The 11,526-nt window shown below is 51.4% G+C and overlaps 1 protein-coding gene and 1 non-coding gene across 6 annotated transcripts in view; one reads left to right on the top strand and one right to left on the bottom strand.

The window, feature by feature from the left end:
• The window catches only part of LOC142881882 (tyrosine-protein kinase Fyn), a 25,801-nt gene extending 14,891 nt beyond the window's left edge, over window positions 1-10,910 (top strand). For 2 of the 5 annotated variants that reach the window (XM_076016300.1, XM_076016301.1), the window contains exons 5-15: window positions 738-836; window positions 1,442-1,545; window positions 1,774-1,923; window positions 4,798-4,962; window positions 5,236-5,391; window positions 6,685-6,864; window positions 6,969-7,045; window positions 7,126-7,279; window positions 7,523-7,654; window positions 9,766-10,145; window positions 10,176-10,910. In XM_076016300.1, coding sequence (XP_075872415.1) covers window positions 738-836; window positions 1,442-1,545; window positions 1,774-1,923; window positions 4,798-4,962; window positions 5,236-5,391; window positions 6,685-6,864; window positions 6,969-7,045; window positions 7,126-7,279; window positions 7,523-7,654; window positions 9,766-9,974 — 1,426 coding nt within the window. In that variant the 3' untranslated portion in view covers window positions 9,975-10,145; window positions 10,176-10,910. The remainder of the gene's footprint in view (window positions 1-737; window positions 837-1,441; window positions 1,546-1,773; window positions 1,924-4,797; window positions 4,963-5,235; window positions 5,392-6,684; window positions 6,865-6,968; window positions 7,046-7,125; window positions 7,280-7,522; window positions 7,655-9,765; window positions 10,146-10,175) is intronic. The other 3 variants (XM_076016303.1, XM_076016302.1, XM_076016304.1) reach the window with 3 other exon arrangements.
• trnat-ugu (transfer RNA threonine (anticodon UGU)) lies at window positions 8,779-8,851 on the bottom strand. The gene has a single exon. It is a non-coding gene; the product is annotated as a tRNA-Thr (tRNA).
• Window positions 10,911-11,526: the final 616 nt, after the last annotated feature.

Here is an 11,526-nt window from a genome sequence, read left to right as displayed (position 1 = left end):
AGGGGTCAGCGCCAGGGGTCATCGCCAGGGTCAGCGCCAGGGGTCAGCGCCAGGGGTCAGCGCCAGGGGTCAGCTCGCACCTGCAGGAGAAGAAGAAGAAGATTTTGACTTTTGCAACCACACTTTATTGACAACGACAAACTGGAAAGATGAACATTTTTCACACAGACGCATTGATGGAAAATCAATCAATCAATAAATCAATAAATAAATAAATAAACAGTAAAAATGTAAACAATAAAGAAAAACAATGAAACAGAAGCCCAAAGATCCAATCAAGAAGGAGGAGGAGGAGTTTCCTGGTTGTCTGGCTGCTGCTGCTGCTGCTGCTCAGTTATTCTGTGCTCAGTGGTCCCTGCGACATGATTGGTCAGGAGGCGGAGCTGGCAGCAGCTTCGCAGAGTCCAGCAGGAATGTCAGGCATCCCAGTGGCTCCCCACTCTGTCATTTGGCCACCGGCTGTAAACACCGGTTTATTTAAGGCTCCCACAGGGTGGCGCCGCAACCTCGGCCGAGGAGGGGGAGGGGCTTCGGCGGAGCAAACTACGGCCCCCGTTAAGTTTTTCAATCACTCCTCCTCCTGTTGTTGTTGTGGTGGTTGCTGCAATGCATCATGGTCCTTCAAAAGTCCCATCACTGTCTGGTTGCACTTCAGTGGCTCCACCAGCTCCACCTCCACCTCCACCTCCACCTCCACCTCCTCAGTGTGTCTGTGTCTCTCTCTTCTGTGACCTCAGTGAAGGCGACTGGTGGGACGCGCGCTCTCTCACCACCGGGGGCAGCGGCTACATCCCCAGTAATTACGTGGCTCCAGTGGACTCCATCCAGGCCGAGGAGTGAGTTCTGTGTGTGTGTGTGTGTGTGTGTGTGTGTGTGTGTGTGTGTGTGTGTGTGTGTGTGTGTGTGTGTGTGTGTGTGTGTGGCGGCAGCTAATTAAAAAGCTCCGACAGACAAACTCGGCTTTCTAACTTTCTCTGCAGTCTGATGAGATTTATGACCTTGGTGCAATAAAAGTGTTTCAAATGTGTGAGCAGTCTGGGGTCAGAGGTCAAAGTGCCTCTTTTTTAATTTCTCACTTCACTGAGTTCATTCTTTTATTTTTTTCTCTCAAAAAGTTCCTGCTGATCCCCTCTCCCTCCCTCTCTCTCCCTCTCTCCCTCCCTCTCTCTCCCTCTCTCTCTCCCTCTCTCTCTCCCTCTCTCTCTCCCTCTCTCGCTGTCTCTCCCTCCCTCTCTCTCTCTCTCTCTCCCTCTCTCTCTGTCTCTCTCTCCCTCTCCCTCTCTCTCCCTCTCCCTCTCTCCCTCTCTCTCCCCGTCTCTCTCTCTCTCTCTCCCTCTCTCGCTGTCTCTCCCTCCCTCTCTCTCTCTCTCTCTCTCTCTCCCCCTCTCTCCCTCTCTCTCTCTGTCTCTCTCTCTCTCGCCCTCTCTCTCTCTCCTCACAGCTGGTACTTTGGTAAACTGGGCCGCAAGGATGCGGAGCGGCAGCTGCTGTCCACCGGCAACCCTCGAGGAACTTACCTCATCCGGGAGAGTGAAACCACCAAGGGCAAGTCAAGGACACGGCACTCGCTCACTCACTCACTCACTCACTCACTCACTCACAAGCTGCCTTCAGCATCCTGGAAAAGCGCCTTTTATTTCTCAGCAGGAAGGTGAGGGTGCAGAAACCCTGCAGGAGGTTTTTCTAACACGCTGCCTCCTCTCTCTCTCATTGACTCACACACACACACACACACACACACACACACACACACACACACACACACACACACAGGTGCCTTCTCGCTGTCCATCCGGGACTGGGACGACGTGAAGGGCGACCACGTCAAGCATTACAAGATCCGCAAGCTGGACAGCGGCGGCTACTACATCACCACCAGGGCCCAGTTTGAGACGCTGCAACAGCTGGTCCAGCACTACTCAGGTACCGCACGCACACACACACACACACACACACACACACACACACAGAGTCATGTGAAGGCCTGCTCTTGATGGGACCTTCAGACCTTCACAGTCACTTTGGGTCATTTCAAAGGTCCAGTTTGTCCAGTCTGTGTGGATTTGTGATTTTCAGGTTGGTAGAAAGTGAACCTGCTGCCCATGACCCCATGACCCCATGACCCCAGTAGTGAGGTGTTTAGTGAGAACCTGCATGGCTCAGTCAGGCTCCCAGTGCTCCCAGTTCGCTGCCATCCTCTGACTGAAGGACCAAGTGTGCTGTCAGGCAGGCGGGCCGCCTTCAGAACTGGACACACTGGACCAGATTTCAGTCTGTGCGCTGCCTCAGAGCAGCAGCCCCTCCCCCCCCCTCCCCCCCACCTTTTTTTAAAAAGTAGAAAGCAAGCCCCGCCCCCCTGTGGTCTGGCTGCAGAACAGCGGCGAGTACGAATACAGAAAGGCTGCATTTAGACGGCAGTGAAGCCACACTGCTCCACTCCAGGAGCCTCCAGCAGCCGCTCGCCTCTCACAGGAGGCGGAGCCTGACGTCGACTTCCTGTCAGGACACTTTTAGAAGCCAGAAAGACTGTAAATGTTTAACGAGAGGCGGCCGAGCAGAGGAGGTGGCGCTGCAGGCTGCTAGCGCCACCCTGTGGCCAACTAGCGTCCAGCGTAGCTTGTTGACAACTGGCCAACGTGCTTCAGAAGTGAGAGTCCGTCTCAGTTGTCATGGCAACTGTGTTCAGACTGGAATCCCTGGCTGTCTGCTCTGACCTGTCAGAGAGGAAGAAGAAGAAGAAGAAGAAGTTTATTAATATTATTATTATTATTATTATTATTATTATTATTAGTGGTAGTAGTAGCAGTAGTAGGATGAGTATTATTGTTGCAGTTGCGAGTGTTGACCACCAGATGGCACTATGTCTTTGCATTGTCAGCCTCCTCAGAGGCCAGAGGTGGCGCTGCTTCACTCCTCCTCCTCTCATCCTGCTCTCTTCACCCGGCTGCTTGAACTCTCCATTGCTGGTGTGTGTGTGTGTGTGTGTGTGTGTGACACTCTGGTCTCTCTCAGTGGGACTGGACCCCCCCGCCCCCCCTCGTCACGCTCTGATTGGCAGCGTTGATTTATTGATGTTCACGCCCAGACAGAAGTCAACAGCATGGATGTCTGTCTGCATGCGTTCACACTTTAACCTTTCACACCTCTCTTTTTCTTTTTTTCAACACCCCCCCCCGCCCCCTCCCGCCGTGACGTTCAGGGACCGAGGACGCGGCGCCGTTATTCTTAGCTCCGCCTCTTTTCCAGGCTTCCTGCTTCTCTCTTCTTGCCTGCTGCCTGCGGCGCTTCTCTGTTGTATCTCCCTGTGTTCACTGGGACCGAACCGGCCGGCGCCTGAAGCCCATTTCATTCTGCGCTCATGACTTTCTAGGAAACTGCGTCGTCGTGTCGGCCGCCGCCCAATCAGCAGCTTTTATGAGGCTGAAACACTCGGCGGCGGCGGCGGCCCAGCGCCACTTAGGCCTTTATCAGCCTTTACAGCCCAGTGCAAACAAGCTGCAGCCTCGTCAGGTGTGTGTGTGTGTGTGTGTGTGTGTGTGTGTGTGTGTGTGTGTGTGTGTGTGTGTGTGTGTGTGTGTGTGTGAGTGTGTGTGTGTGTGTGTGTGTGTGTGTGTGTGTGTGTCTCACAGAGACAGAGAGAGACAGAGAGAGGGAGCGAGAGAGAGACAGACAGAGAGACAGACGGAGAGAGAGAGACAGACAGACAGAGACAGACAGACAGAGAGAGAGAGAGACAGACAGACAGACAGAAGGAGACAGACAGACAGACAGACAGACAGAGAGAGACAGACAGACAGACAGACAGAGGGAGAGAGACCGACAGACAGACAGACAGACAGACAGAGAGAGAGAGACCGACAGACAGACAGACAGACAGACAGAGAGGGAGAGAGAGAGAGACAGACAGACAGAGAGACAGAGACAGACAGACAGACAGACAGACAGACAGAGAGACAGAGAGAGACAGACAGACAGACAGACAGAGAGACAGAGAGAGACAGACAGAGTGAGAGAGACAGACAGACAGACAGAGGGAGAGAGACAGACAGACAGAGACAGACCGACAGACAGACAGACAGACAGACAGAGGTTTGAATCAACCAGGAGCTCAGATGCACACGTTGTCCCCCTGGCTATACAATGAATGAATGAATAAAAAGGGCCATTTAGCAGTAGTGTCACTTCCCATGATGCCTCTGTGAGTCATGTGATACGTCAGGATGTGTCAGCCAATCAGAGCCAGCCCAGACTATTCCCGCTGGGATCGTTTAATCCTTTAAAATAGAATCTAGATTAAAAGTGTAGGATCTAAACCTGGCCTGGGTTCCTCCTCACGCTGCTTCTCATGTATCTCTGAGAACCTCCATGGACCAGTCAGGGTCCCAGTGCTCCCAGTGAGCTGCCATCTGGCACCAGCGTACTTCTAAGGAAGCCTGGTGGGGACAGTCCAGCTGCCTGACAGCTAGGGGGCGCCCTCAAATAAACCAACCAGGAAGGAGAAGAAGAAGAAGAAGAAGAAGGTGGAGCAGGTGTCCAGGTTTGTTTGCACAGGGCCACCGTAGTTCACTGGCAAGCTCAGGAGAGGGAGGGAGAGTGATCGACGCTGCAATCTAGAATGTGACCACTAGATGTCGCTGTTTCTTCTCTAAAAGCTCCAAATGTTCCCCAGTGGCCGTCCAGCAGCTCTCAGTGACTGCTGCTGCTGCTGCTGCTGCTGCTCTGCTAACGCTGCTGCACCTCTCTCTCTCTCTCTCTCTCTCTCTCTCTCCTCGCCTCGCCTCGCCACCGGCGCCGCAGACCGGGCCGCCGGCCTCTGCTGCCGCCTGGTGGTGCCCTGCCACAAGGGCATGCCTCGCCTGGCCGACCTGTCGGTCAAAACCAAAGACGTGTGGGAGATCCCGCGAGAGTCGCTGCAGCTCATCAAGCGCCTGGGCAACGGGCAGTTCGGGGAGGTCTGGATGGGTACGGGTACCCGGCCGAGCCAGCGAGGGAGGGCCGGGGAGGGGAAACCGGGGAGGCGGAGCGGTGGGAAGGGAGCCAATCAGAGTCAGTAGCCCCAAAACTGCCCCAAGCCCGAACATGGCAACCACAGAACCTGGAGATCCTCAGAACCAGAGGCTCCCTTCCCGGCCGCCTCGCCTGCACCTCCCCCTCCTCCCCCCCACCCTGTAGTTGACCCTGTGTGCCTCCCTCCCTCCCTGCCTCCCTCCCCCCTCCCCCCTCCTCCCCCTGTAGAGCATGCCGACGGTTTGTGCTTTCATTTAACGGGCGTGTGCGTGAACTACACCCCCGACACGGTGGGCTTGAGCCACGATGCCTGGGAGATCAGCAGGGACGCTCTGGAGCTGCAGCTCAAGCTGGGCAAAGGCTGTTTCGGAGACGTCTTCTACGGTAAGGACCGGCCCGCTCTCCTCCGCCCACCAGCAGGGGGGCGGAGGAGAGCGGGCGCAGCTTCCGGCGTCTGCGTCTGGAACTCAGTCAGTTGTGTTTCTTTTGTCCGCGGCTGCAGGTTTAAACCGGCGGCATAGCCGTCAATGGTGGACAAAAGTCTTTGGACACCTCATGCGTGTGTGTGTGTGTGTGTGTGTGTGTGTGTGTGTGTGTGTGTGTGTGTGTGTGTGTGTGTGTGTGTGTGTTTGATGCACTGGTGTGGCGCCAGAGTAACTCTCAGGCCTCCCAGTGCAGCTTTATTGGAGTGCATCCAAGGTGTCTGAACTGAACTTCTCTCACTTTGCTCTGACAGCCGAACCTTTAAAACACACAGCGGGAACTCCCTGCCAAGTGTTGAACAACCTCATTGGCCTTCAGTCAAATTGTAAGGGTGTCTGAACACTTTTCTCCTCCGACGGCGAGGAGGACTGAGGGCCACTGGAAGAGAATGCAGTGGAAAGACTGTGGCCAACTGGCTTCATCCACCACCCAAGCAGTCTTCTGGCCAAGTCCCACTGGATTTGGGTCGACTTCATTCGCGCCATTTCGGCTTTTTACGTCGACTTTATTCACAAAATTTCATTGTTATTCCAAAAAAAAATTCGGCTTTATTCACGAAATTTTGTCTTTTTACGTCGACTTTATTCACAAAATTTCATTGTTATTCCAAAAAAAAATTCGGCTTTATTCACGAAATTTCGTGTTTTTACGTCGACTTCATTCACGAAATTCCATCTTTTTTTACGTTGACTTTTTTTTTTTTACGAGATTTTGACTTCATTCACGAAATTTCAACTTAAAAGCGAAAATGAAAAGCTCAGTCAGGATATTTTTCTCTTCCTGTGGCTCGGATCCTCCTCTGTCCTGGTTTACAGTTGAGGCTTCAAGGTTTCGCTCCGGGAATGTTTTCCCAGTCGTTTCCTTCCTGAAAACCGTGGCTCGTTTTCTTTAAGTTTTGAGCCGGTTGTTGGTGGAGCTGCTCCGGCCGGTGAGACGGTGAGTTCAGGAGCTCCTCCTGCTGGTGGCACCGGTCAAGCCCTCCAACCAATCGGCTTCCATCGCGTTCCAAATCTCTCCACCGTCAAATCGTCAGATCCCATTCCGCTCAGCACGTTCCTCCCCTTCACCTTCACCCAGAGTCGGAACCCTCCCCCCACCCCCCCCACCCCGCATGCCCGGAGCCCCGCCCCCTCCCCCGGCTCCCCCCCCCTGCCCCCTCGCTGACTCTGACTCTGGCGCCCTGTGGTGCTGCAGGGACGTGGAACGGCACCACCAAGGTGGCGGTGAAGACCCTGAAGCCGGGCACCATGTCTCCAGAGTCCTTCCTGGAGGAGGCCCAGATCATGAAGAAGCTGCGGCACGACAAGCTGGTGCAGCTCTACGCCGTGGTGTCTGAGGAACCCATCTACATCGTCACCGAGTACATGGGCAAAGGTCAGACTGACACTGCAGAGAGCTTCGCACGCGGGTCAAGATGATGATGATGACGATGATGATGACCATTAATTGACTGTTTTCCTGACTCTGTGTGGCTGCAGGAAGCCTGCTGGACTTCCTGAAGGACGGTGAAGGTCGAGGGCTGAAGCTGCCCAACCTGGTGGACATGGCAGCTCAGGTGAGTCCCGGACCGAGGTGGCCCGAGCGGCCCAGCTAAGCGCCGGAGGGTCCCGGCTGACCGCTGCGTGCGTCCACTAGGTGGCGGCAGGCATGGCCTACATCGAGAGGATGAACTACATCCACAGGGACCTTCGCTCGGCCAACATCCTGGTGGCCGACAGCCTGGTGTGCAAGATCGCCGACTTCGGCCTGGCCCGCCTCATCGAGGACAACGAGTACACGGCTCGCCAAGGTGGGTGGAGCGGCAGGGCTCAGGGGTCAAAGAGGAGGTGGCAGCGAGGACTTCTGAGGGCTGGAGATGGACCTTCATCATGGACTGGAGCTCAGAATGTGGCAGGACTGATTCTCAAAGCTCTTTTTATTTCTCCTTCTTCTTCTCCTTCTCCTCCTTCTCCTCCTTCTCCTTCTTCTCCTTCTCCTCCTTCTCCTCCTTCTCCTCCTTCTCCTTCTCCTTCTCCTCCTCCTCCTTCTCCAGGTGCAAAGTTCCCCATCAAGTGGACGGCTCCCGAGGCGGCGCTCTACGGGAAGTTCACCATCAAGTCGGACGTGTGGTCGTTTGGCATCCTGCTGACGGAGCTGGTGACCAAGGGCCGCGTGCCTTACCCAGGTGGGGGGGGGGGTTAATGGGTGATAAAGTGTCCTGATAAAGTGGCTGAAGTGCAGCAGGCGCAGCCATCGCCGCGGCAACCAAGTGTTTACTGAGCTCTTGTTTGCTGTCAGAGTGGCAGAAGAACCTTTGATTCCTGCAGATTAGAGCTGTGTGTGTGTGTGTGTGTGTGTGTGTGTGTGTGTGTGTGTGTGTGTGTGTGTGTGTGTGTGTGTGTGTGTGTAGGAAATAGACCGAGAAGTGTCAGCATGTTAACAGATGTGTTTTCAAGTTAAAGTGCCCGCAGCTTTGGTTCTGAGAGGAAGCTGGAAATATATATATATATATATATATATATATATATATATATATATATATATACATATACATATATTATATATATATATGTATATGTATATATATATATATATATATACATATATATATATGTATATATATATGTATATATATATACATATATATATATATGTATACGTATATATATGTATACGTATATATATATATATATGTATATATATATATATATATATACATATATATATATATATATGTATATATATATGTATATATATATACATATATATATATATGTATATATATATACATATATATATACATATATATATATATGTATACGTATATATATGTATACGTATATATATGTATACGTATATATATATATATATATATACATATATATATATATATATATACATACATATATATATATATATATATGTATATGTATATATATATATATATATATATATACACATACATATATATATATATATGTATATATATATATATATGTATGTGTATATAAATATATATGTATCTCCATATATATTGGATTGTTTTTATTCAGTGTTTTTTTACAGGCTTTAACAAAGGAAACTGGGAGGTCCCCTGTGAGTCATGTGACTGCATTCAGCTCAGACTGAATGCAGTCACATGACTGAAGAGACAGAAAAAGACCCTCTTGCATGCCGTGGCACGTTTAGCCCTCTGTTTGCGGCCTCCTTGCACTGAGATCCCACAGAGAGACGCTGACGGCTCGCCGCCTCTTTGAGCGACCGATGAAAAGTGAAGTTGAAGAAGAAAAGAAGTTGAGGTCGGTCGTCAGGCCCCAGCGAGAATTGAACTCGCGACCCCTGGTTTACAAGACCAGTGCTCTAACCACTGAGCTATGAGGCCTCTGCTGTCACCAGCTGGCTGGCCCACACTTGAAGGCTACACCCTGCTGTCTGTTTGTCTTGGCACGCTGTTGCTGACTGGTTTCCAAGGTCGCGCCCTCTGAGTGGGCGGAGCCAGAGGAGGAGGCGGCCAAGCGGAGCAGTTGATTCACTGGCCAGACGGAGACTCTCCAGCTTGTAGCAGAACATCAGGGATGACTTTAAATCAGGGGGGGAGGGGGGTGGTCAACTGTGTGACTGGGTTGGGGGGGGGGGGTTCTGAAATGTTGCCAGAGGGGGCAGCGGAGCAGCAGCAGATGGATGGAGTGTTTTGGTGAGCCACCTCATAGGAGGAAACAGTCTAGTTTGGCCAGGTCTGGCCTAGAACCACCACCAGAACCACCACCAGAACCACCATACAGCCACCCAGACCACCCCAGAACCAACTAGAACCACCTAGAACCACCACACAGCCACCTAGAACCACCCCAGAACCACACTAGAACCACCTAGAACCACCACACAGCCACCCAGATCACCCCAGAACCACCACAGAACCACACTAGAACCACCTAGAACCACCACACAGCCACCCAGATCACCCCAGAACCAACTAGAACCACCACCAGAACCACACTAGAACCACCTAGAACCACCTAGAACCCCCCTCAACCCCCCTACAACGTGGGAATAAAGTCTCTCCTGATGGTGTTCTGGCCTGACGGAGCAGAAGTGAAAGGAATGTGTCTTCAGCTCTCCGTCGTCCTGTCCTGTTTAATTTTGTGTTGAGGTCTGGAGGGAAACAGCGCTGGGATTATTTTGCTGCAGTACCAGGAGTGGCCACAGGGACAGTCCAGTTCTTATAATGCATCCATGGCTGAAATGTGTCTCTCTCTCTCTCTCTCTCTGTCTCTCTCTGTCGCCCCCTGCTGCCAGGTATGAACAACAGGGAGGTGCTGGAGCAGGTGGAGCGAGGCTACAGGATGCCCTGCCCCCAGGACTGCCCCCCCTCCCTGCATGAGCTCATGCTGCAGTGCTGGAAGAGGGAGGCGGAGGAGCGGCCCACCTTCGAGTACCTGCAGGCCTTCCTGGAGGACTACTTCACCGCCACCGAGCCTCAGTACCAGCCCGGGGACAACCTCTAGGGGGCGCCACTCACAGACTGCGGATTCTTCCGAGCCGGGACTCCAGTGTACAGCTCCTCCTCCAGAACCTCAGGCTCGCCCCCTAGTGTCTGAACTCTGCTAGTGCGCTGATGAAGGAGGCCACGGCGACCTCGGTGTAAATACGGAGCGACGGCCTCCTGGGCTCAGCGGGTCGTCAGCGGGTCGCCAGCGGGTCGTCAGCGGGTCGTCGCTCCCTCCAGCATCCAGATTTTATTTTCTCCTGCACAAAAACAAAAGAACAAATGAATCCACAGCGTTGACGAAAGAGAGAGAGAAGAGAGAAGAGAGAGAGAAGAGGATGGAGAGGAAGAGAAGCTCCAGTTTACTTTTCTAGAGGTTGAATTTGAAAAACTGCAGTTTTTACTTTGCCTCAGCGGCAGGACGAGTGTCTCTCTCTCTCTCTCTCTCTCTCTCTCTCTCTGTCTCTCTCTCTCTCTCTCTCTCCACTCCTTCTTTTACCAGATCGCACTCCTCTTTAGTTTTTGTCAAAGGTTTTGGGTCGGTGGGCTGGAGCTCCGCCCCCTCTCCCTTTGACTTCCTGTGTCGGGTCGGACGTTACCCCTCCTTCACTTCCTGAATCCTTCCTTCAAAAGGTTCTTTATTTACAACAGTATTTTTCTTTTGATTTGTTTTTATTGTTTTGTTTTTTTTTACGTTAAAAAAAAAAAAAAAAAGATGTGTCTGCTTTCAACGATCCTTTGACCAATCCGACGGGAAGCTCCTCCTCCCATCCTTTATCATTATTATTATTATAATTATTATTATTATTATTATCATGACTTTTTCTAAGTTTTCCAGCCCGACAGACTCCGTGTTGCTAACTTTCCTTTCATCTTCCATTTCTAACTTGTTTTCTTATTATTTGGCTGAAGTTCAGAGACCAACAATAAACATTTTACACTCTTTGCAAAGACACTTTCTCTCCAGAGGCTGCAGTTTCTCACTCTGTGTGTGTGTGTGTGTGTGTGTGTGTGTGTGTGTGTGTGTGTGTGTGTGTGTGAGAGAGAGATATTGTATTTTATGCAATAGCCGTCTCCCTCTTCTGGCAGGGATTGGAATTACATCGACACGCCGCCCAACAAATGTAGCAACAAAAAAATAATAAAAATTTAAAGAGTAAAAAGTCATGTGAATAACTTTACAAGCCAGTGAGATGAAGGCTGTGGGAAGAACGGAAGAGAGGAGGGGATGAGAGGATGAATGGGGAGGGGAAGAGAGGAGGAGGAGGAGGAGGAGGAGGAGGAGTGTGACCTCCGTCTGTCGCTGCTGTTTGATTTCTGGGTCGATGCTGCGCAGAAACGCTGGCAAATATTTATTCTACCACCTAAAAGGTTCCACCAGCAGAGATCCTGTAGTTGCTTTGCGGAACAACCTTTCATTTTTTCATCCCTCGTTCATTCATCCCCCTCTTCTCCATATGTCCCTGACATAGACTCAGGTTTTGTTTTCTGTTTTTTTGCCGAAACGCGATGAATTGGATCACTTCTTCAGTCTGTCTTTGGAAGGGATGTTCACTTTTCCAGATGTTCTT

Source organism: Nelusetta ayraudi, unplaced genomic scaffold (assembly GCF_046127955.1).
Source record: "Nelusetta ayraudi isolate G7.1 ecotype Tasmania unplaced genomic scaffold, CSIRO-AGI_Nayr_v1 ptg000222l, whole genome shotgun sequence".
Classification (NCBI taxonomy): Eukaryota; Metazoa; Chordata; class Actinopteri; order Tetraodontiformes; family Monacanthidae; genus Nelusetta; species Nelusetta ayraudi.
The sequence above is the reverse complement of the archived record's forward strand: the minus strand, read 5'-3'. Positions and strand labels throughout refer to the sequence as shown.